At 38.6% G+C, this 26,720-nt stretch overlaps 1 protein-coding gene and 1 long non-coding RNA gene across 6 annotated transcripts in view; one reads left to right on the forward strand and one right to left on the reverse strand.

The window, feature by feature from the left end:
* LOC128888534 (calcium-transporting ATPase sarcoplasmic/endoplasmic reticulum type) overlaps positions 1-26,546 on the forward strand; it is an 87,263-nt gene extending 60,717 nt beyond the window's left edge. For 3 of the 4 annotated variants that reach the window (XM_054145485.1, XM_054145487.1, XM_054145488.1), the window contains exons 4-13: positions 8,138-8,220; positions 9,835-10,221; positions 11,195-11,682; positions 11,774-12,779; positions 12,929-13,149; positions 13,233-13,368; positions 13,445-13,597; positions 13,975-14,108; positions 14,188-14,305; positions 14,385-20,429. In XM_054145485.1, coding sequence (XP_054001460.1) covers positions 8,138-8,220; positions 9,835-10,221; positions 11,195-11,682; positions 11,774-12,779; positions 12,929-13,149; positions 13,233-13,368; positions 13,445-13,597; positions 13,975-14,108; positions 14,188-14,305; positions 14,385-14,585 — 2,927 coding nt within the window. In that variant the 3' untranslated portion in view covers positions 14,586-20,429. Of the gene's footprint in view, positions 1-8,137; positions 8,221-9,834; positions 10,222-11,194; positions 11,683-11,773; positions 12,780-12,928; positions 13,150-13,232; positions 13,369-13,444; positions 13,598-13,974; positions 14,109-14,187; positions 14,306-14,384; positions 20,430-22,490 lie in introns of those variants that run through there. The other variant, XM_054145489.1, reaches the window with a different exon arrangement.
* LOC128888681 (uncharacterized) lies at positions 953-2,543 on the reverse strand. Of its 2 annotated transcripts, none has more exons than XR_008460313.1 (3): positions 2,406-2,543; positions 1,970-2,300; positions 953-1,373 (listed from the first exon to the last, which is right to left on the reverse strand). It is a non-coding gene; the product is annotated as an uncharacterized LOC128888681 (long non-coding RNA). The 2 variants fall into 2 exon arrangements; XR_008460312.1 differs by having other exon boundaries at positions 2,369-2,540.
* Positions 26,547-26,720: the final 174 nt, after the last annotated feature.

Raw genomic sequence — 26,720 nt, forward strand, 5'->3', positions numbered from 1 at the left:
GCTCTTTTTTCATCCAGGATCGTCCAGCAAATCGTTACCGAGCTAATCTTTGTAGGTTTTTCGGTTCTCGTGAGCTTTAAACGATCGTAAAGTATAACACACCAGGCATCGATTTTTATTCCGGAAGCGTTCGCATGACGTTCACTCCGGGATTTAAATCGTCTAGCTAAGCTGGGGAATTAAAAATGTCTGCGGAATCTATTGCTAGTCTGTTTCGAAGAGACAGGGTGTTTGGGAATTTATGATACGATGTGCGCTGTGGGTTGTTTAAAGTAAGCAATTAAAATTTGTTTGGTTGCTGTGGGATTTTAAACAAATTTAATTTATTAGTCTGTAGAGATAGTGCTGAAGAAAATTAGTGGTAGCGTTTTATTTTTAACGATGTCTATTCGATTTGATCACGAATTACCGATTGTATGATTGTAGGGACTAGAGATTTCTTTCTATTAGCTTCTTTTTCACACTTCCTTAATGATACTTCCTTAATGATGACTACTAAACGAAACGTCTGGTCGTGTTCTATTTTCATAAGATCAGCTCGACGTTTTTTGCTTTGACGGCTGAAAGTCGACATACAACAGGGAATAGTAAAATTGATTTGGCGGCTGAGAGTTGTTACATGACCGAAAGAATAAAATAACTTGGAAAATTAAGAGTCGACATACGACCGGTATGATAAAATTGCTTTTGGCAGTTCAGCGTCTTTAGCAGAACAGTCGAGCAGTGTATAGTGTAGCCGACTACTATGCAGAGAGTCCGGGTTCGAGTCCAGGGCGTTCGCCTAAGTTTTTCAAGGTATAGCTAAGAAGAAAAACGTATCGAAAGCCGGTAGCTTATTTAAATATAAGAAAACATATAATATTATATACTAAATGTAAAGATATATATATTTAAGTTATAAGCGTGGTGCTTATAATAAAAGGATGGGTAAATAACGGTATAACACTGATGACTTGTGTTGATGTAGTAAAACAATACTGGAACATTATATTAACAACACTTACATAAATAATTACAACACTTCATGTATCACAATTCATGTTATCTGAATCAACAACAATGTCGGGTTTAGGATCAAAGACTCAGGGTTAATAATTTAACACGATCTTTTGCTTATAATAATACAGAGCATTCATATTAGTTTTGATTCATATTAGTCTTAACACTTTATCTACCGTGCTATTTAGAAACAGACTTTAATTCAAAAAAGAATTTCTATACTAGCATATACCAATCTAGGCTGACAATAATTCCTTCATACTGTTACTAGGTACATTGAAAGCCAAATCTGTTACCAAACACTGAACATTGTAAGTAGACAACCATCGATACAGTAAATGAATTCGAATAGCTAAATACTGCAATTAAAAAGCCTAAAAATAGGTTCCCCGTAAATAAAGTGTTAGGTCTGGACAAACTCAGGGAGTCAATTCTACAACTAATTTCCAACAAAAAATTCCTCTGAAACATTTTTCTAGAGACCTCTTATTTAGGAGTATTTTCACTTTTTATTCCTTTTTTGTGTTTTCGACTGTACACTCTGTAAACGGTCATAACTCCATCAACTTACAATGCAAAGTAAAAATTAAGTATACCATTCGAAAGAGCGTTAAATTTCCAATCTCCTCGGTACCAAACCAAAATTTATTATGTAGATTTAACAAGTGAAAAATTACGTCAAATCTTAAATTGTGACAATTTCTAAAAATTTGACTTTTTTTCTATGCGTTTTCCGGTTTCAAATACATAGTTGATTGGCGGGAACTCCTCGGAAGAAACTTTCTCGAGGTCTCAGCTTTTCAATGATATAGTCAAAAAGATTTTACAATGGTATTTTAGGGAGAAAATAACGTTTGAATGCAGGAAGACGTGCGCTTTTAGGTAAAAATCGACATTTTTCAACAAAAATCAACTTGTCACTTTAAAATTAGCTTGACATTGGATTAACTAAATACTGCAATCAAAAAACCTATAAATAGGCTCCCGGTAAATAAAGTGCTAACCTCTAATTTTCTCGAAACAAGAGAAAATGGACTTACATCACTTTCAAAATAAACGGTCCATATAATGGAAAGGAGGAGTGCAATATGTGCATACCTGCACATGCACTTAAAACATAAACGACGAACAACAACGACATACGACCACAATGGGTTGAACTACATTTGACAGCTGAGAGTTGACATACGACCGCAAAGAGTTAAATCGCCCCCTCTTTTCATCAGATGGTCCACAACTCATGATTCCCTCAATTGTGCAACTTCAAACGCCCTTGACAATGGAACGCGCGTATCGAGGGTCTGAAAATCAAAAGCAACGCGTCAATCCCGCGACGAAGGTCACCCCAAAGGGCATCACGACGCCTTACGGTTCGAGTGCATCGAGCGTAATGCCGACGCAATTACTTGCAAATCGAGTGTCGACGACGACGATCGTGCAACAGACATAGCTGACACGTTTACAGACTTGCACTCCTCCCTCTATCTCACTCGGCGTCGTGCACACGTGAAACGGTAATGCAACGAGGCCTGGTGTGCGCTCGAAAGCTGACCTGCTTTGATAGCGATGCCTTCCATCATCGACGGCATCTGCGAGTAGCTTCTCCTTCCCCCGCGACGCCAGTCGCCGACTTAACGTACCACGTTCCAGGTCTAAGTGCTCGATACTAACGCGTCCCAACGATGTCGGAATCGCATTTTCGAAGACGCCATCGGACCCCTTATCGAAGGCTCCTCTTTGATAGAGTGGTCCTTTGACGTCGCGACACTTTATCGCCCCTAAAGCGCCGATTTGAGGGCAAGTTTCTCGATCCGCGACTGTGCGATACAAGGGACGAATTATTCGACAGGTTACTTAACCTGTTGATGGCGCGAATGAATACATACAGAGTGATTCGTAACAGGTGGCAAGTGATACGGACGGAATTTTATTTGAGTAAGAACAGAGGGAGCAGGAAAGATGAAACGTGTGGAGATTTACTCGTGGTATTTGTTACAGTGGAAGTAAATCAGTCATATTAAAGAATTTTTTTTTTGCCAAACATTGCATAAAATGCTGTAAACTTGCTTTTTTGATATGTTGTTACGGACCACCCAGATAGTATAAATCTAGATTTGCAACCCTCAGAAGCGTGAGCCAGCCGAGTTACAGCCGAAAACCCGCGAAGTTTTCACTTTTTTCAAGTAGATACAATTTCCTACGAAAATTGACAATGAGGGAACTTGCGGAATCGCGATGGAGGAACATTAGAGAATTATGAATGTTCACTTGTAAGCTCGTGGAAATCATGTTTATTTTCTTGCAACGAAGTGTTCCCTATCGAAAACTACCCTGATTGTGTAATTCGTTAAAATAATTGCCCAATCAGGTAGCCCATTTGACCTATGTCCTACTTTTCTCGAATGGTACAAAATCGGCCGTGGAGCATTTTCCCCGAATCCGCGAGGCATGCACCGCGGCTTGCCGTGGGCCCATGTAAATCTCAAATCACTCGTTTCGTCGACCGTTTCGTTCGACCTAAACGAACGAAATGTTCCGTGGCGATCTCATTCAAAGAAACCAGGGCTTAAGAAATGGCAATCCACAGAAGACCTCGACGACATCTTCTTTCACGATAGTGAAAACGGAATTCTTCTGACGGCACCCCACCTCCCCCAAAGATCCACAAAAAATGATATTGTAAGTCAAAATACCTGTGGTATCGATTATACATTTTCTCCAACTTTTCCTTGAACCGAATTTTTACCTCTTTTGGTTTTCATTAATTTAAAAAAAAATTATATAATGGGTACAGGTCCCGCTATGGTCTTAAAATTGAGGTAATTAAATTTGCTTCAACTTAATTTCTCATGAGTTTAGTGTAGGATAAGTATTTATGTCAATATATCCGTCGAAAGTAGGCTAGAAGTTAAAACATCCACTTTTTGGAAAAATGTGTCAATTTTTGTAGAACTGTATCTCTGGAACTAAGAGAGTTACACAGCTCCAACGCATCTCAAATTATAGGAAATTGTATCTACTTACAAAAAGGTAATAATGACTTTTCTCGTCAAGATACTCCTTTGGTGATTTTTTTGCGAAAACCTGAAAAAAGTGTGCAAATTTCACGGATTTTCGGCTGTAACTCGGCTGGTTCACGTTTCTGTGGGTTGCAAATCTAAATTTATACTGTCTGGATGGTCCCTAACAACATATTAGAAAAAGCAAGTTTACGGTATTTTGCGCAATGTTTGGTGTCTAAAATGACTGGCTATAACCATGTACTAAAGTTATATTTTTATTTGGGATTAAAAAAAAATGGTTGGGAAGAGAAGTGTAGTCCTAATTTAATTAAAAAGTTTTTCAGGTAGTGACGATGGAAAAAGTAATCATGCTTTAAGGATATTTTTAACCGACTTCGAAAAGGAGGAGGTTACTCAATTCGACTTATGTTTTTTTTTTATGTCTGTTCACCGATTACGCCGAGATGGCTTGACCAATCATAATGAAACCTGTTGCATCTTGTAGAGCATGATCCCCCGGTGATCCTGCCATCAAGACATTTGTGATTTGTCATTTTTTACCCGTTTTTTTTTTTTTTTTTTTTTTTTTTTTTTAACAGAAAAGTTTCGTCTTGCATCTGGAAGAGCATTTTCCATTTGGTCCTATAACAAACCATTTGTCCTTATTTTGTTTTTTACCAATTTATATCACTTTTTATCTCAAAAAGCGTACTATTTCACGTATGTTTGGCCTGAAATCGATGAAATCCCTTACATTTTGCTGCCGTACAGGTTTTCGCGATGATCACATTTGCAAAAATTTATGAATTTTTCATATTGTTTATAACTATTGTTATTGCAAAATTCCTATTTTTTTTTTCTTGGTTCATTAATTAATTCCGATTCCGATCCCGATTAATTCCATATTTGTATAACCTTCCAGCATTCCTGATAATCTCATTTGCAACAACAGGGTGTCCCAAATATGTTGGATGTTGTTACGAGCCAGGGCGATAGCGACGCGCGTGTGAGCCCTGCGAGTGGGATGGATTCGAGAATTGCACCGATACGATTAATTAGTATGTATCAATAGAGTCGAAGATTTGAGGATAGGGTAGATAATGCAGACGACTCTGACGCGAAGTCAGATAGTTGCAGGAATCGGTATCTCCCAGTGAAGGGTAACCGTAGGTTAAGATGTTTGATTGTCTTGGTTATTGAAGACAAACGCAGACGCCTCTGACGGGAAGTCAGGTAGCTGCTGGGAATTGGAATCTCCCAGTAAAGGGTAACCGTTGGGTAAGGTTCGAACTGTGAGGTTGTTGGAAAAAGTGCAGCGACTCTGGCGCGAAAGAATATAATGATGGTACAGCTGAAATGGCGCGCGTTTCGTGCCGAAGGCCTTCACCAAAATTTTCGAACCGCCGCCATTTTTTTTTGTTATTTCAAAAAAGTTTTCATGTGTTTATTAAACTGTTTTTTTTTTTTAATATGTCAAATTAAAAAATATTTTTTTCTATACTTTCGCATTTATGAATTTTTTAAGAATTGTACCCATCTGACGAGCGCTCAGGGTGGCCAGACGCCTTAAACAAATACATGAAGAGTATTGTCGAGGTGTCCACAAAATAAACTCTTCTCCAATTTGATGTCAGTTCGTCAATAGACTCGTCTCCGAATCCCCAGCCGTAGTTTGAAGTAACGATTGAATTCCAACTAAAAGTGGAATGGAGAAGTTGGAACCGACCAGAAATACGTTTTCTCCCGTTTTACAGAAAATCCCCTTTGTCCACAGCGAAGATCTAACGAATGATTCGGACTTTATCACGCGTTTATTACAGAAGGAAATTCACCCAGAACGTAACCGAATTAATTTAATAACAGTGCCACGCAAAGCTTTGACCAATTTTCAGCGCCATTTTAACCGACACGGAAAATCGAAGCTGCGTTGCACCTTTGAAAATTCCGTAGCAATTTCATTCTGACCTTTGATGATGTTCTTTTCGCCTACGCTTGTGCGCGACTAATTCCGTATCACAAATTACTTTCTTGGCGCGAAGGCAGTCGACGAAGGTCGCATTAATGAGATTTCTTCCGTAATGCGACGACAAGCGACGCTCATAATTGTCGCTGGGCTGTGGCCGTCGCGATCATTGCGACGAACGTCATTGATCGGCTAACAATATCCGTATTACGTGGACGAATACGGTAACGGGACTGACGATTGTATAGAAACAGTGGTAAGAGACTTATCGATGTATGACATCGCACGAATGTTGCACCGACCTCGTGGGCAATGCTAATGGAGATAAGCACCATTCAAGTTCCTCTGATTTCGTTTCATGATTAACCATCGGAGTGCTCGGACGGTTTTAATGCTACGCAACGCTCTTGGTAGCATCAGGTACTACACGATCCAAAGATTAAATCGTATCTGATCGTGAAGTTATTGAAATGAAGTTTGTTCTACAATTAATCCCAAGTGTGTGTCAGACATCTTTATCTATTTCGTGGATGTATTCTCATTGGATAGAATGGATTCTTGTTGTAACAATTCGTTTGTGGAGAACTTAAATAGCAAACTGTAAAAAGTAGATGGAACTTACGCTACTTGAAGTTCAAGTTCATGTACTTTAGAGAGAGCTTATAAGCTTGACTATTGCACTCAATGAGTAGTACAGATATCAAGATAATTAACTACGAAATTAATGTTATACTTAATACAATAATTAAAAGAATTTATTCATTTTTAGAAATGTTTATTTTATATTATTAATTGATCTTGTAAAACAAATGAATATAATTATAAAAACTCCAATAATTGAATTGAAAATTCGATATAAGTATGATATAAATGTAAACATGTACTAAATCTAATTTTTAGTAATTTAAAAAAGAAAGAGAATGCTGGGAATAAGGAGAACATGAAGTTTCAGGTTGTTGAAGATTCAAGAATAAATGTGTGTATACATATAATTATATCCATGAGTATATTCATATTAATACATTAATAAGAAAACTTAAAAATCCTAGATTATACTAAATTATAAACTTCGTCACCAATAAACGTTGAAATGCACTTTTTCCGTTTGTCTTGCGATTCTCGACGAAATGAGACCGGAAATTGAGACAGGAGATAATTAGCCATAAAATTCCGCGAGGGGAGAAGGTGGATGGCCAAAAGCGAGCCAGGAACGTCGAGGGCGAAACGTTGTCTCTATAATTGGCCAGCAATCGGATTTTCACTCGTCTCTGGTCGCTATCATAGATTACAATTAATGAAATCGTCGACCGTAGAGCACGTTGGAACGATGTGACGTCAATCGCATGCTAGCAAAAGGCACTTGCCATCAAGGACGCCATCGCCTGCCCCCGATTACTCTCGGTTCCGCCATTTTTTTTTCCTAGTATGTGTACACCAGTTGACGCACACGCCTAGATCGTCCATAGAAATCCGAATTTTGTTGTCCGAAAGCTGTAATTCCTTATTTCGAAATTGGAGGAAACATTTGGAAGCATTCTATGTTTGGAAGTTTCCTTGGAATTGGAAGTCTGGTTCTATTTCAGAGTTGCAAGAATATTTTATTATTTATCCTAGCTGTTAGAGATATGTTTTCTAAAGCATTTTTAGTAGTTGTTTGTTAGCAGTTGTTATAGTATTCTTAGTGGTTGTTAGTAATTGACGAACTCGATTTGTTATGCTTCTATGGGATTACTGGAAAGAAAAGTATGTAATTCTGTAATCAAAACTACAATTTATCGAGTGTGTAATCTACACCAGAACTAGTAGCACCAAAATTGAAACTAGACTAACTTAGTGATGTCATCTTGTCTTCTTGTGGAAATTTTCATGATTTCCACACATGAAGTTCCCTAATACCACACTTCATATACCAATAAATACCAATATTATCCTGCCATTACTTTCATTTCCTTACAGAGCTATATAAATAATTTTTCGGGCGTATTATTTACCGAAACATCATAAAATTAAGTCGACGTTGCTGGTGTAGTATTTAAATGCAAATTGTATTGCGAGGCTAAGGTTAAAATAATTTCGTAAGCGGGGTTAACCGTGTCGATCCTCTTTAAGATTAATATTTTCCTGCGGTTAGAACAGCTTCGTATAATTTAATTTATTTTTCTTTTTATTACAGGAAAATCCATATGGCAACTAGTCTTGGAACAATTCGACGACCTTCTAGTTAAGATTCTTCTATTAGCTGCGATTATTTCTTTTGTAAGTATATACCATTCGTTCTATTTAATTATTTATTGTTGAATAACTAATTAAAAATATTTTATTAAAAGTAGATAGTTATTCAATTTTAGAAATTTCTATTTATTAAGTTTATATCCATAAAATGTCTTTCTTTCTATTACAATTTATCATGCATCTCATTTAACTGGTCACACTGAAAAGGTAGAAGCGTTTATGTGAAAATAAACTATGACACTATTAGTCATATTGTTTTTTCCACATTTAGAAGCATTGTTTAACTATTTAATTTAGTAGTACAAGGAAAGGGTGGAGATATATTTTAGACAGATGTTGGTAATTGAAGCATTCGTGGTAGACGATGATAAATTGCAAACGAACAAATTAAACAAATAAATGGGAGTCTTTGAGGGATCCCGTTGAACTGTTTGCAATTCTCGCGAATAATGAATGTTCGAATAACACACAGCGACGACTGTTGATATTTTTAGATGATGACGCGAAAGACGTTAATTAATAAAATCGAAGCGCCACATTGTTCCTCCAAGAGCTGCTAAGTAATTATTAGTTGGTCAAAGTCATACTATGTTTACGAGGGTTCAAGGCTCACTCATTATAAATACATCTAGTTTCAAAGGTGAAAAAATAGCACATCGATTTCTTGTCGCTATGAAAATCTCATTACCTTTACGCACGTGTAGAAAATTCGTAATGGACGATACGCAGAATGTTTTTGATTTCTTTGACGGTAACGCATTGCCAAGTAAAGTAATCGTATTTATTCAAAATATCTGAAGAACAAAAGCAATGTATGCTTCAAATAAAAAAAAACTCAAAATTAATATTTTAAAGATTTATTTATTTCTATCTAATATTTTTGAAAGAATTAATATTCAGTATTCGAAGTAATATGGAATTAAAATATTCATAATGCAATTCGTATTTACGATTAAAGAAGAAAATGTTTATTCAATTGGATATTTTAAATTCACGTACCGTATATAGTGATCTATTAAAAGAAATGATGTTACAGGAGAAGAATTGTGAATGGATAGCAAATATATTTTAGTCGTAGTATCAATTGCATTCATATGAACTCATAGTAAACTACATAGTTACGGACATTTTCTTTGAAAAATTTAAAAAGACGTCGTTATGGAAAATTATGTTTCTCAATTGAAAAGGGGCCTTCATTGTAGGCTGTTCGAGGATAATACAATACAATATAATTTTCTACACGAAAAACCAATTTCATTGGCTCATACTATCAACTAATTAGTTGTTTCCGATGTGTGACCACCGTATCAGCTTCATTTACTTTACCCTTCACTATAACTTGCAATGTTTAATCGCGTGAGATAAGGTCGCAACATCCAAACAATATCACTTTTATCTTCTCTTACGTCACATTCGAAGCAATATATCACCTCTACATTTCTTGCATTTCCTATTCCAAGCAGCATTACCCTTACCTTTTCTCATGTCCTTCGTGTCAAGTAAATATCTCTCTTGACTTTTCTTACGTCTCATTCCAAGCAACATCACCACTTTTACCTTTTCCCATGTTCTTCGTGCCAAGCAGTGTCACACCGTTACTTGCACCATGATTAACTCAACGATGTATTCTGTCCGCAGGTATTAGCTTTATTTGAAGAACACGAAGATGCGTTCACGGCCTTCGTCGAGCCCTTCGTCATTTTGCTCATTCTCATTGCTAACGCCGTGGTCGGTGTGTGGCAAGAACGTAACGCTGAGTCTGCGATTGAAGCGTTGAAGGAGTACGAGCCCGAGATGGGCAAGGTTGTACGAACCGACAAGGCTGGTGTCCAGCGAATTCGAGCTAAAGAGATCGTGCCCGGGGACATCGTTGAGGTGTCCGTCGGTGACAAGATCCCTGCTGACATCCGTCTTTCCAAAATCTTCTCCACCACCCTCAGGATCGATCAATCTATCCTGACTGGTGAATCGGTCTCGGTTATCAAGCATACCGATCCTGTTCCTGACCCACGCGCTGTCAACCAGGTAGATATTCTTTCAAAGGGTTACCTTGTTTGAATCTTCATTCGCACATTATTATTTATTTGAGACTTACGAGAAAAGATATATCAGATGACAATCTTGCGATGGAAACCCTTTCTTGGCTTGAGTCCAAAAAATCACTTAAAAAAATTCTAGTGTTATACTTTTCTAAACATACATTACGTTTACCGCAAGACTTATCATTGTGATATAATAGTATCTAAATGATCGATGATAATACATTCTACTTCACTGAAAAGTTTGCACATGTATGGAAAAATGATGCTACTATTACTATAATACCGAAAGAAATTAATTCATATTCATATATTTGAAAATATCGATGATATTAATATTATGGAGTTGTAGCCATATAACTGCAGTGGGAATGAAAAAGCTAAAGTAGAATTTAATCAATCTATACCTTAAAAGGCAGTGATACTTGTATACAAAAATAAAAATTCAAATGGTCATTGAATTATGAACCTTTATGATATAGTTGTTAGTAATCACTGCTTTAATATTGACAATAGATATATTAATATCTTCAACAAACTAATTCAATATCTCATTAGATTCGTATTTCAAGTATACTTTCACAAAGATGTAACTCAGGATCTAACACTAGAAAAGTATCCGACATAACAATACCTAACATAGAATTACGGGAACATAATAAAATATTATGGTACTATTTTGTGTACGTTTCCTTGAGTAACAGAAATCTTTAGAACACTTCTAGATATTAAAATTCCTCTGTACATAAAGGCATTGTAATGTTCCATCCTGAAACTTCTGTTTCAATTAATGTTAAATAGCTTCCTAATTTCAGAGATACTCGTTCTTGAAAAGGATACAAAATGAAAAGATCTAGGTTGAATTTCTATTACAAAATCTCTACTATCTTCACAAAGCAAGCAAGCAGTGTCGAGCCATTAAAAGAATGTTCTTTCTAATATAAATCTCTTCTCTTCAGGACAAGAAGAATATCCTGTTCTCTGGTACCAATGTCGCCGCTGGCAAAGCTCGTGGCGTGGTAATTGGAACTGGCTTGAACACTGCTATTGGTAAAATCCGTACCGAGATGTCCGAGACCGAGGAGATCAAGACGCCCCTGCAGCAGAAACTCGACGAGTTCGGCGAGCAATTGTCGAAGGTCATTTCCGTCATTTGCGTCGCTGTCTGGGCCATCAACATTGGACACTTCAACGACCCCGCCCACGGTGGATCCTGGATTAAGGGAGCCATCTACTACTTCAAGATTGCCGTCGCTCTTGCCGTAGCCGCTATCCCCGAAGGTTTGCCAGCTGTGATCACGACTTGTCTGGCTTTGGGTACCCGTCGTATGGCCAAGAAGAACGCTATCGTGCGATCTTTACCGTCCGTCGAGACTCTTGGTTGCACTTCTGTCATCTGCTCGGACAAAACTGGCACTCTGACCACTAACCAGATGTCCGTTAGCCGGTACGCCATCTTACCAAGTTAACGCATAGTATTGTATTTATATTGTATAAAATACCAAAAAGAAATAAACACCTGTATATTTGTATTACAGAATGTTCATCTTCGAAAAGATTGAGGGCAACGACAGCAGCTTCCACGAGTTTGAAATCACCGGATCGACCTACGAGCCCATCGGCGATGTCTTCTTGAGGGGACAAAAGGTTAAGGGTCAGGATTACGAAACCCTGCATGAAATCGGCACGATTTGCATTATGTGCAACGACTCGGCCATCGATTTCAACGAGTTCAAACAGGCGTTCGAGAAGGTCGGTGAAGCGACGGAAACCGCTCTCATCGTCCTTGCGGAGAAGATCAATCCGTTCGGTGTCTCAAAGAGCGGACTGGACAGGCGTAACGGAGCTATCGTCGTCAGGCAAGATATGGAGACAAAATGGAAGAAAGAGTTCACCCTGGAGTTCTCTCGCGATCGTAAATCCATGTCGTCGTACTGTGTGCCTCTTAAGCCAACCAAATTAGGTACTGGACCAAAGTTGTTCGTCAAGGGCGCCCCTGAAGGTGTCTTGGATAGGTGCACGCACGCACGTGTCGGCTCTAACAAGGTTCCTCTTACCTCTACTTTGAAAAATCGTATCTTGGACTTGACCCGCCAATACGGAACTGGCAGAGATACCCTTCGTTGCCTTGCTCTTGCCACTGCTGATCACCCGATGAAACCCGACGATATGGACCTCGGCGATTCCACGAAATTCTACACATACGAGAAGGACCTGACATTCGTTGGTGTCGTTGGTATGCTCGACCCCCCTCGCAAGGAAGTATTCGACTCCATTGTAAGGTGTCGTGCCGCTGGTATTCGCGTTATCGTCATCACTGGAGACAACAAAGCCACTGCTGAAGCCATCTGCCGACGTATCGGTGTCTTCACCGAGGATGAAGATACGACTGGAAAGTCATACTCTGGACGTGAATTTGACGATCTGGCTCCGTCTGAACAGAAGGCGGCTTGCGCCAGGGCTCGTCTCTTCTCCCGTGTGGAACCTGCTCACAAATCTAAGATCGTTGAGTACTTGCAGAGCATGAACGAAATCTCGGCTATGGTGAGTGGTTTTATCAATAGAGGCTCTTCAAATATTTTAATTTCATCAACAAAAACACCAGTTTCCTATCATATCCTGGTATCCTAACTCGAAGCCCTATTTGTCTCACTAAATGAGAACTATTAATTATTATTCTTGTGTCGCGATAGACTGGCGATGGTGTCAATGACGCCCCTGCTTTGAAAAAAGCTGAAATTGGTATTGCTATGGGATCTGGGACCGCTGTAGCAAAATCCGCCTCTGAAATGGTGTTGGCAGATGACAACTTCTCTTCCATTGTCGCCGCCGTTGAAGAAGGTCGTGCTATCTATAATAACATGAAACAATTCATTCGCTACCTTATCTCTTCCAACATTGGTGAAGTCGTGAGGTTTGTACATGAAAATTTGAGCGAGGTATCCAATGGTTGACAATACTTGGAACACCTTATTTAATTGTGCCTATCAATTGTAGTATATTCTTGACTGCCGCCCTTGGTCTTCCCGAAGCTTTGATCCCTGTTCAGCTTTTGTGGGTCAACTTGGTCACTGACGGTCTTCCAGCCACTGCTCTTGGCTTCAATCCTCCTGATTTGGATATCATGAGCAAGGTAACGTTTCCAATATACAAATTATATTTAATTATCAAAATTAAAATAATGTATAATTACACTTACATTGGTACAGCCTCCCCGCAAAGCCGACGAATCTCTCATCTCCGGCTGGCTGTTCTTCCGCTATTTGGCTATTGGCGGATACGTAGGTGCTGCAACTGTTGGATCAGCTGCATGGTGGTTCATGTACAGTCCAAATGGCCCGCAGATGAGCTACTACCAACTGGTAATTTCTACTTCAAATTGAGACTTATACTCTGTGAATTATTAATTGTTTTGAGATTAATTTTAATTAATAAGTAATAGTCAATCCTGATCATAGCGAGTACGGATGCTATAGAATTGAATGGAAAGCTGATACATTAACAATAGGATTAAAACAGGCTTTGAAAATACTGACATCGCGAATGTGACTTAAAAGGTTATAAATAGTTAATAATCGCTAAGAGTAAATGTTGCCAGTTCCTTGGTGCTCTTTATGATCGAGTGTTCTTCAGATCGACTATATTTTATAAAATAGCACACATTTAGTAATCCGAATACAAGATATCGTGAATTTATTGTACGTGTTTGAATCATTATGACAAACGTTGCAACTCGCAGACTCACCACTTGGCGTGCTTGGGCGGTGGCGAAGAATTCAAGGGCATTAACTGCAAGATCTTCACGGATCCTCATCCCATGACGATGGCTCTGTCTGTACTCGTAACCATTGAAATGTTGAACGCTATGAACAGGTAACGCGGTATAAACGATCCTCTTCGCGAATACTTGAACTATTCGTAATGTACACTTTATTTTTGTGTTTTATTTCAGTTTATCTGAGAATCAATCTCTCATCACTATGCCGCCCTGGTCTAACTTGTGGCTCATTGCCTCTATGGCTCTTTCTTTCACACTCCACTTTGTCATCCTTTACGTCGACGTCCTTTCGGTATAATAAACAAAACATTGCCTACCCTAACCTTCAATGTTCCGTGAATGTAACGCTTGCCAATTTGCATCTGTTCTAGACTGTATTCCAAGTTACCCCCCTAACGGCCGAGGAGTGGGTTACCGTTATGAAGTTCTCCATTCCAGTGGTACTTCTTGACGAAACCCTGAAGTTCATTGCCAGAAAGATTACAGATGGTGAGAATCCAATTTACACAGTGCATTGGATCGTTCTAATGTGGGCTGTGTTCTTTGGACTATTATGTATTTGTCCCATATAGAACATCCGTGAAACAAGATTAGTCTAACAGACGATGTTTTTCCTATGGAAAACATTTACAACTGAGTTCTCGGACTTGCAATTGCATTTAACTAAAGTTCTTCCCCGTTGCCCGGGAAGGTCGAGATAAGTTATTAACGAAGTGCGTTTAAGTGAGATTTTAACCAGTTTGACTGTTGTGCATGGTGTTAGTACAACCATACAAATTTGCCACCAAGGCCCACCATGCCCGCATCACACCAGTACCCTGACGTCGCTCTACAATCATACGGATTTCAGTGGCATCGAGTGATAAAGAGACCCATCGTAATCAAAACAAATTGTGATTGTTGAATTATTTTCTACGAGTGCCTTTTAAACATTAACTTTTCTCTGCAAGAAAACACCCATCGATGTTCTTTCTAACTTATTATGTTACACACTGCCCCTACCTTCTAAACCCCTTGAACACTAATTGCATGCCCTCCTAAACACAATGCACTTCTAAACACCATTTATCTTGGGTAGCTATTGTTAAGTCCTTTAGCTCATTAAATAGCCGCCTTATTAGTGCGCGTATGCTAAGTCTGACGATGTCTTAGCAATATTTAGAAGGAGACTAATTTTTTTTTGTTTTTTTTTTTTTTTTTTTTTTTTTTTTTAATTTGAATTCAATTCTGTTTGAAGAAAGTAATGTTTGAAAATGTTTTTTATATACTTTGTTACCGTAGAATACAAGAACACTTGAAATGAGTTAAAACATCGACAGAATGGGGTCCCATAGCATGATATTCATTACTTTTGACATAGCTCTAATGCTGGGCATTTGACCTTAACGCACACACACACATACACAGCAGCTCACTTTACTTTTCGGTTTACAATAGATGTTCTGGGCTCTTTTAATTTATTATACGTTCTATCTGCTTTTGTTGTTGCTTATTAAAAACGGTCTTGTTAATCGATCCTTAGCATCAAGAGTGTCCGCTTCAATCAAGACGTCTAAGCTGGAACTGCCTGATTCGTTGCTGAAATTTCAAGACAGAGATAGTGCATGAAGTTTAACTAAATGGATCTCATTTCGAACCTGTACATTATGTCTTCCTTCCCACCGAAGTAATGCATGCACAACGGTATTGATATAATACATCCTCTAAATTCACCTCGTAGAACAATTCGCTATTAGCTACTAGGAAAAAAGTCTTGCCGTGCTCAACAAATTATCTATCATCGTTTCATTCAACTTCTCTTCAACTGTAATAATCAAATAAGTATAATTGTAGTACTTATGTAATTTGATTCAAACGTTGTTTAACTTCGATCGAGAACAGAGGTTAAAAAAAGCGTCTTACTCGTATGCAATCGATCGAACGAGCACGGCCGGATCTTAACATCTTGCACTCTCATTGCATTCACTTGATCTTTTTACGTGTACCTTATCTGTGTGATTTACATGTTGAATGATCGATACCATACAATAGATTTGTATACCACTAATTTATGGGTACGGACTGCAAAGGCTCGTGCGTGTAAAATAAGAAATGGACATTGAAACTCGATCGTCTCCAGCAGTCCGTATCTCATCGTATTAATTCCCCTCCCACCCCCGGAGGGTGCTCTGAACACGAGAACGCTCGATCCTAGAGATACATCTACGGTTCCTATTAGCGACGACGGCTGGTCCATCGATACCAAACGAGAGGTCGAGTCGTTCGTCAAGCTCCGTCTCGGTCGTAGCACAGTCAAAGTAAGACGAAAGTGGCTACACGTGTTCCTGAGATTTAATTTCACCGAGCAGGTTCTGGTACAGAGAAGGGTAAAGTCAGGCTGCATACTAACAGAGGTCTCGAATCGACTCTTACACAATAGTCAAGACACTTTTACGCTGTTACAATCAATTCATGATTTAGCGATGATAAGTAATAGGTATAGAAACTAATTTTCTGTCCTCACATTCAACTCTTTATCTTTAGAAGCAATATTTACCTACCACTTTTCTTTATCATAAATTATTATATGTGCATTCCTGAAATGTGTAACTCAAGATTAAAAGTTGGATGGTTTCTTTGAATAAATAAGTGGTAATTTTACCACGGAAAGGCACATTAATTTCTACGCCTTATAATATACTTGGTACAAAGAGCGTTTGGTTTTGGTTCTGCTAGTTGCATTCATCTTAGCCGCGACACTGTTAATCTACTGACTATTGATTAACAGCATCGAGGATTAGGATCTGCTAGTAATCAATATTGCTCCACGTACCAAAGAATACTACTTATCAGATACAGGAGTGTTTTCCTAAATATATTTATCTTTAAAAGGGTGCTCAGACTTCCAACCGGTAAGCGGCCTGGCCTCTAGATTTCTTAGAAATCCTGTTACCGTCGGACACCTTTCTCCTGTCCCCGTTCCCCCGGTTGACGCATCAACGTATAGTCGTCGAGCGAGTATCGAGTTCAGACACTGCCGAAAACTACACGCGCCACATGCGAAAAAAGAAAACAAACAAATGAAACAAACATCCGGGTGTCGTCACGAGTACGTGGGCCTTTTTAACGCAATCTGACTGTCTCTTTAGTCATTTTCATTTGGGGATTTTTTTTATAAATCGTGTATGGGCAGTCGAGCCGCTATAAAACGAGCGCGTTTTTAGCAGCAAAAAGAGAGCCACTTCTCGACCCGTGCAAACGCAACAAGACTGACGATGTGGTTCGAGGAGTGGGATTTTGTTGTCCGTGCATCCACCCCCCGTTCGACGTGAATACATAATAATTTAATTTTGCGTTAGGGCGATTACGCGGCAGAGTTCTCGTCCGCACTACGACATAGCGTAATATATTATTATTATCATCGGCTAGGGCGTGATACTTTTGTTTTTCCTTCTTTCTGTCTTTTTTTTTTCTTTCCTCTTTTCTTTTTTTGGTATGGGCATAACTAAACTTAATTAGACAAAGGCAAATTGTGTGACGACGTGTACCGTTGCATGGGTGCACGGGTGCGTGGTTTGCAGCACGTGCGCGCTTAGATGGGTATATCTTGTCCAGATAAGCAATTTCAAGTCAGATAAACCTTTATTAATAAGATTACTTGTCGATTAAAAACTATGCTTAGACGAGTGACCATTTAACCCTCTGTTACATAAGAATTTTATTTACTTAAAAAAAGAAATTTTTCTTGGTTGTTTATATGTTCAGGAGTTATTGAGTTGATTCGTAAATAACATCTTTTCTTAATATACAACCGTTTCTTAATATATAATTTATTTTGGAATGTACTATTACTAGACTGCGGATTTGATGTATTTATGTTGTACAATAATATAGAAAACATACATCAAATATACATAATGTATGTTGAATATATTCTACAATTATTACAATAACACTTATTTCATTTTGCATAAAATTTTCAGTCTAATTATTACATAATAAATCTGTATTATTTAGTAGGCAAAAACTTGCTACCAACTTGCGTGTTTCTCGAATGATTGCTATCGCAAAGTTTCTTTTATAAATCAACCCAATAATGTTCAAGTTGAATATTGAGCAACAGAGTTCATAAAGCTATCAGATGTCCTAATAATATTTTTTCCTTGGTTCAATTTCCTTTGTTTGTATCGATTAAGCCACAGAGGGTTAATTCTTGCTGATAAATCTCTGTATAGAATTTTTCTTGTTAAAATTGTGCTCATCTTTGGCATGTGCAGCCCCCACTCACGCACCCACCTGATACCGCTTGAAAGTATCGGAAAACAGCACTAACGTTGTGTGTTTTGTTCGAAGTAACGCAATTTTTACTTTGTAACGGTCACGAATAAAACCCGTGCCGGCAGATCATCCTCGACAACTTTGCCCGTTGCGATATATATTATATATATATATATAATTTGATTTTCTCCAGTGTGATTATGTTTGCATAAACGAGAAAGTTCGAATCCTATCTCCAAACGCGGGGATACGTCGAGGACGGTGATTGCCGATGCGAGCAAAAAACAAAGAACGTTCTGATACCACCTCACGACGCTCAATAAACGTTGGAATTTTCAATTTTTTTGCGTTCATTCGTGGTATACATATATTTTGTAAGTACTTGATTGATTGTGTGAATTGTGTTTTGATCTGGACCGGAAAATGGAAACAGTGCCATTGATGAAAAAGAAAAAAAAAAGAGTAACGACAATTCTTTAATGCGCAGCGTTACGCAAAATAGAGAAAAAGCATTCCCCCCTTTTGCGATTCACGTGTCAGAGACATCGTACGTGTTTGTTATCATCGCGGATCCTAACGGAAGAGAAATTATTTTGGAATTGTTCGAAAAAAAGTATATTTTGACTTCCCCTCTCGATCGAAGATGCATATGTATAATAACGAAAGTCACTGAATTATGTTAACCATAAGAAATATTGCAGAAAAAGATAGCATTTGGTGGGCTACCTGTCGTTTGAAAATAAAACGCATGCGTGTTAGACTCATATACCGCCATGATTAAAGCTCCTATGGCGTCGTTATTTTATTTTATCACCTTTACTGACGTTTGCATTAATTAAGAACGATACAATAAAGATGTATCGCCCACCAACTTGCCATCTCCATTCCAGTTTACTATAGCTCAGTGACCAGAGTTATCGAGTAAGAGTGCGTTCAGACAGACACCGCTTACTAAGGAGCTCTGTGAGCGCTCACAGAGCGAGTAAGCTTTAAAATTGATCGTTCCCAAATATAATGACCGCTTCTTGGTAACAATTTCAATTCAATTTATTTAAAGTTTACTACTGGGTAGGTCCTACAGACCTATTAACACGTTGTTTTTGCCTGGTAGTAGCCAATTAGCGCAAAAAGCAGTCGGCATGTTTGAAAGCGAAAAGCTTATAAGGACTCCGCTCGCAGAGCGACTTAGTGAGTAGTGACGTTTCTAAATACAGCCAATGTTATCAGAACTCGTTGACGATCCGGCTAGTTTTCTCTGCACGTGGATCGAGCCTTTGCCTAACGCTCCGTATCTAATCTAATACGGTAAACCTACGATGATGAAACCCACGATCGCATCGTTCGTGCAAGGAAGTACCTATTTCTATTGATAGTAAGATAATAATAATAATAATAATAATAATAATAATAATAATAATATTGATAATAATATTAATTAACTTATATAGAATGCAATGACATTGAATGATTTTGATTGATATTCGCCAGACGCACTTGTGGCGAATCACGGTGTGATCCTAATTAATTAGAAATCTCGATATTTAACGGTCCGACGAGCCGGACGAATTCGATGTAGAGAGAGAGAGAAAAGAGAAGCAAAAACACGTATATATATATGCATACATATATACATATGAAAAAAGCAAAAAAAAAAAGAGGAACACGCAAACGTAAACGTCGAACAAGCCTCCCGCAACCGTTTGCTGGTTACGTTTATAATAATACTAGTTCACGCGTACGATTGATGATTGTAACTACACACATACACGCAGAGACACGAGTTACTACGTCCTACGACCACGGCGCCATTGGCCCGCCATTAGCAAAAGTTTGTTTATTTATCGTGTTTTATTTATCTCTTTTATCATTGCATTTTTTCGAATCTAAGAATCGGAACGAGAATTATAACAAGTGAAAGTATCACGACGATTATCAACGACTAGCGACGGTCCGACCTAGTGCATTACTTGTTATAATAATAAAAAAGAGAAAAAATCATTAATGTTAACAGTGCGTGTTCGTAAAGCAATGATCGGCCTATTAATCTAGAAGAATGAAAAACGAAAGGAATACGGACGAGCGCGATTTTTTCGGTTGGAAACAGTGGCATCTGCCGCGTGTATGAAAGTCGAACACTTAATATAATATGAACGTAATAAGTGTTTGGTCCAGTTTGTCTCCAGCTACCTATGTAACTTTCTTTCTCTGTCTCTATCACTTTACTATCTTATCAGTGGTTCTTAACCTTAAGTTTACGTCACGTGTTTTTAGAAAGATCCTTAGTCTCAGACTAATGTTTCTCTTCTGATGAATTATATTATAGTAGCAGTTTTGGGAACTGTATTTAACATCTTCGTAAACTTGACAAATTGTATTAACCTAACCATTCATTACTTGCTGAACTGCACAGTGGTTAGGAATCACTGCTTTACACTCTACCTCCGAGTATGTATCTGTTCTCATCTCATGAATCACCGACTGTAAAAGTACTACGAGAACCATACCACAGAAATTGGTGACTCGATGGAGGGGATATGTTCTCGACCAATTGAATCGTGTAACTGTGATCGGATCAGCCGCGAAGTGGATTTGGCAAACGTCCACGACGTTCCATGTGTTAACCATCACCATCATGGTCATTCTGTGTCCCCGGAGTTGTTGTTTGAATTTTTGCATGCATTCTCTGGATCAAAAAAAAAAAAAATATATGCAATACCAAAAGACCGATGTTCGGTGACTGTCGTGTCGGCCTGGAATGACCAACACTCCTAGTCGAGGAAGTTGACCCCGACACACTTTGTTTGCTAACTCCTGCCTGCTGGTGTGTGAAAACTATTCAGTCACGGAGCAGACCTGCACAGTGATTGCGGGAAGGTGTATGGATGCCTCAGGTAATGTTTTTCATTTACTATTATTACACTAACCAACAATTTTATTTTCTAATGCATAGGCAATCATATTTATGACTGTCTTTAGAATTTTATAAAAAGGTCCACTAATAGGAGTACCCTTTGATGTTTGAAGAAAGGAAATGAAAGTAATTAAAAAAGGAAATTAAAGTAATGGAATATTTGTTTGTCATATATGAATCTTTGATGGGTAATATTTCTGCATATTAATCTAGGTATTATTATTCTATTATTATTATTATTATTTTAGAGGGATAGTTCAAAGTTTCTTCTAATTGTTATCTACTATATTACTTATGATGTAAACTAGATTGATTCATACATGTTGCAGTATTTTATATTAAAAAGTGTGTAAATAATAAGTTTAATACTTATTTTACTATTTGAAAAATAAATTGGAAATTTGCCAATGAAGCAAGTATCTGTACGATAAAAATCTTTGTTTTTTTTTAACATCAAAGGGTGTTCTAAACGTTTTAGTGCCAATATTAATTGATACTTTGACAATCCTAAGATATTTGAGTAGTTGACAAAATATTGAATACTTACTTGACCTAACTTTTATTCAGTACTTCATCTCTTGTTCCCTTAGTAAAAGAAATTTAATATATTGTTGAAATTGACCAGAAACTGTTTATTTTAGTATAAAAAATTTCAGTATAAGAAATCTTCTATTAGATAGTCTAATGAATATAATTAAGTGTATACTTTCAAAGAAACATTTAGCTCATTTGACTTCATAGAAAGTTTAATTCGCAGCAGATGGCTATTGAAAATTCCTTTCATTTTAAGAATATTAATAATGTAATTTAAAAAATTTAGTTTGTTTAGCAAAGGCTCATCTACCAAGGTGAAATATTAATTCCTCTATTTTAGTGGATTACCATGTAATATACACAGTCTTTCAAAGTTCATGATAGTCTAAAAGTCAATTATCTTCAATGGAGCAAATTTTGTTCTACATTTTCAATTACTTTTTAAATAAGAACTATTTAAGAAGGATACTCTATTTAAAATTGTTACTTGAAAAACAGGCTTTTAATTTTCAGTCTTTTTCGAACACTTTTTCTGCAAGTTAAATATATCTTTTTGGCTATACGATTAATATATGGAATAACGATTAGTTGAATAGTTGTGGAACAATACATGGAGTGACACGACATAACACGAGTCTAATCTTTCCAGTAGCCACCATTACAGTTCAACAAACACCAATCTCTCAATTTCTACCATACCAAATTTCTGGATCTCCAAGAATCCTCCCGTCACATTTTCTACTTGAATAACGAAAATTCCACGATGTGTTCGCAGTGGCACCGCCAGTGACGCCGCCGAAATAAAGCTCGAGCCGCGTAGGACGAATCGACACCTGTCCGGACACGAGAAATCGTCAAAGGCACTTAACACCCACCCGCAACAATCCACAAGCTGATCGATGGGGATCAAACGACAGAATAAACTAAAAAAAAAGTTACAAAACGTTATCGACATATGTATACACGCACACCGAACGTTACATACATTCTACACGCGTACACTCATCTGAACAAAGACACACACGTAAACCAAATTAGTAAAATGAAAAGAAAAAAAAAACAATTACGGAGGGACGCGTCTTGTTTCCATCGTACACCGATCGACGCGCGCCTTGGAAGGGTGGTTCAGGATTTTGAGAAAGAGTGGAGGGATGGGGAGAAGGGACAATTTGGAACATTCGTTTCAAAACGATCTCAGGATCTAGAAGGGAGTAGTAGTCCAACCCTAGAGGCGAACCGAGAGTTTGGAATGTTTAATCGAGTGGAAGACCAGCCAATGGCTGCATCGTGTCTACATCTTGTTGCAGTAAACTGGCAAGGTTCTTCTGCCAAGCACAAGGAACTGGAACCTGCCGAGTTCCGTAACGAAAAGACAGAAGGGTTAAGACACCTGCGACGACCATGCTGTACGTACCGGAGGGTGACGTCGACACAAAGGATCTTGGGGTCCTGGCCACCGTTACTCAACCCTTTCGCTGCTGAGGACGTGATCATCTAATAATTTTAGCCCAATATTGTCTTCCTTACAAAAATTCATAAAGGAGGAGGCCTTGATCTGAACTTTCAGTCTCAGAGTGCCTTCTTATACTTGAGAACACCTTTGAGAGCAGCGAAAGTGTTGACACTGTCCATTGATCCTTCACTGATGTCAGAATAATACTCAAGAGTCCCTGGGCTGTGTTGTCACGTGGGCCAAAGCAGTTCCTACTTGGAAGTCTTATTATTGTACTACTTATATGCAATGTTTAAGGGGGACCAAACCTCTGTTTGGTCCAAATGCATGGCAACATTGGCAAGTCGAAGTCAGGATTGAAGACTTACGGCTCTGAGAAACTTTCAAGATCACCACCAACAGAGGCACCTAACCTCGGGATACTTTCTACCCTGGAACTCTGCTAACGCAACGAATATGCTTCTCGTGTTTTCTCTCTTCTTTTTTAGTTTGAATCTATCTTGTCGAGCTTGAACAAATTTATAAAATAGCTCGATAATTGTCGAAAGGCAAGTTTCCTTTTGCTGGGATCAAGTCTGTTCCTTTATTCTGCCTTCCTTTCTCCGTTTTCTCTTCTTCCTCGTGTCCCTTATCTTGATTATACCTTCTCGCTAACGAGATTAACGTTCTCTTTGATTATTATTCTCTTTGATTTCTTCTTCAAAGAAACTTTTCTAGACAAAAGCTTCTCTGTCTAGTTATCTCTACCTTCATGTCTAAGCTCCTAAAGGGACAACGGAACACCTAGCTTTCTATAATTAAAATGTTGCTCAGTTCCCTATCTATGGGGAATCCCCTGTCGAAGTAATCAACTTCTAAGCTGACTAGGTTACGCTGAAAATGACCAGGCAGATCCAATCACCTTCTCACCAACAAGATGCAACCAAAGCCCCAAATTCTCCATTTCCTACCCTTTGGGGATCTTCTTTCAAAGCAATCAATTTCTAGGCTTCTTACTACTCTAGATCTAGACTTCTAAGGAGTCCTAGCATCAACACGCCTAGCTTCCCAGCATCAAGATGCTACCAAAACCCTAAATTCTCAATTTCCTATCCTTTGGAGATCCCTGTCGAAGATTCCCTTGACCTAGCAGTTGCTAAAACTTCGAATGCTCAGTTCGTTACCTGTGGAGTATCTTCTCTCGAAGAAACTATTTTCTAAGCTTCCCACTACCCGCTATCAAAAATTTCTCTGATCCAGCAATTGTTAATCTTCCTCTACGTCGTTATTGCGAAGATCCCGAGCCCAACCATTTCTCAAGCTACAGGACTCCAAGGGGCTCGCTATAGAACAGAGGATCGACTGGCCAGTGCTCATCCAATCTCCAAGTGTCGACGAGTAAAACGGTGAAGCCAAGAAGCCCAATGGAGAGGCGTTTTTCACTCCCTTCGCCATTTGGATCGAGTGCTACACTTTAGGACGAATAACAAACAAACCGTATTCCGATCGGTGACGTAACTTTCCCACGGAGGCTTCCGCGAGTTGACAAGATCGCAGGAGAAGTGATCGAGGATCGTTGATCGTGACGATGACGGAAGCCTCCAAGGCGGGCCACGCGCGAAACTTACGCCACTGAAGACAACACGTCGATGAAGCTCGCGAGGATACAACCAATTGTACATAATACGTTACACACGCGCGATGTTTAAAGAGGAAAATTATTATTATATATTAAGAGACATTAAATATATATATATATATATATTTTTTTTTTTCGCGAGAAGGAAAGCGCACATTTTCGGGACCCGGGCCTCGAGCGAGAAGGATTTGACACCAGTTGTGGTTTTTCATTTTTTTTCTCTACACCTTTGATCGCCGATTAATCACTCGGAGCTGCGCAGAGGCGGAATTAGCAGCCTCGGGACGGTTCTGATTGTTAATTAGGGAGAGATAACGACGTTGATGATGCCTTATCGCTCTTTCTTCCCTGGTTTTCCTCGTCAAGACTGATGGAAGACGACGAACAGCCAGAACCCCGAGCAACAGCGACTGACAAGCACCGACGAAGACTTCTGGCATCTTCCTTTTCTTATTCAATCTCCTTTTGCGTTTGGGGAGCCTTAGAGTAACGGGCAGAAGACAGAGCTTGAGGCTTCTTCTTGCTGTTGATGACGAACATTCGCTGCCCATGACAAAATGGCTCGTGGTCGTCGGTTACCGTGTTTAACCTAGATAATACTGTTTGTTTTTTTTTTTTTTTTAGGGTATTTGAAGTACAAATTGTGTTCGAGTATAATATATTTAAGAAGAAAGGGTTCTAGATAACATCAACAGTAGAATGATTCTTCCAGAAGACGTAGATGATTACACAGAGTAATGCCTCGGATATTAATCAGATTTCCTTACCAGTGCCACGTGTATTGATAATTGGCTTCCCTTATCTCAACGCATTACTCGTCATTCGAAAATTTGATATCCTTCTGGAAGGACGTTAGCTATAATCAGGTTAATTTTTCTTTTCTGAAAAATAAACTTATAAAAGAATATTACCATTCGAATAAAATGTAAGTCAGTCCTAACCAAAAGGTAGCCGATGTACCAAGTCGTTATCCCGCTACTTCTGGTCTCCTATTGTCAAATTGTTCGCTCTCTTTTTCTCTCTCTCTCTCTCTCTCTCTCTCTCTCCCTCTCTCTTTGCACTCTTTCTCTACTTCTATCTGTGTCTTTTAATCGTCGTCACCTCTTGCCATTTTTCGCTGAACTAAGATCATTTCGTCTTGTAACTAGCAACTAGAGCCTCACGTTTACACGTAGCGTTTACGAAGCTCAGCATCGTCAAAGAAGATGTATATTCCGATCGACAAAATCGTGACGTGAAAACGTTGATCGCGCGCGACTTTTCCTGTGGATGGTCTCGCTTGCACAGTAAGTTTAAGTATACACAAACTCGCGATCGAGTCGATCTTGATCCACGACAATCCTCCTCACCGGAAGACAACGGTTCGTAGGGGCACGAGGCGTTCCCTAATTTTGTTTAATACTCGTGCCGCGGTGAGGACGTGAAAATACGACGCCATTTTACTCGTTACCTGCCACTCAGTACTCTTTAATTAAACCATAATGAAAAAAAAGAAAAAAACACCGTTGGAATATTTGCAGTGCATGTTATTATATCGTTGGAGTGTAGTTTTTATTCGTTCTTGTATGGAAAATTAACTGCTGCGCGGACGTTCCAATCGTTCTCGCTCGAAAATCGTCCGTAACGGAGTTCAAATAACCAGGAACGAATTTCATTACTTTTTTTTTTCTTTCTTCCGAAACGGCGAACAAACCTTGCGTTATTTTTAATGTTGTACACGCCAACAGCTCTGTACGAATAAAGGTTTTGGAAGAGATGGAGTCAACACCTGTACTCATTCCGTTCTCCAACATCGGCGGAACGTCGATTGATGGGTTTTAATTTCTCTTTTCTGATCATATAATGTATTCGATCAATCGTGAGCCAATTGGCGTTCCACTTTTCCTTCATCCTTTATACACGTTTCTTTATAGAACAACATGAATAAACTTGTG

The sequence above is a fragment of the Hylaeus anthracinus genome, unplaced genomic scaffold, assembly GCF_026225885.1.
Source record: "Hylaeus anthracinus isolate JK02 unplaced genomic scaffold, UHH_iyHylAnth1.0_haploid 11994, whole genome shotgun sequence".
NCBI classification, from domain to species: domain Eukaryota; kingdom Metazoa; phylum Arthropoda; class Insecta; order Hymenoptera; family Colletidae; genus Hylaeus; species Hylaeus anthracinus.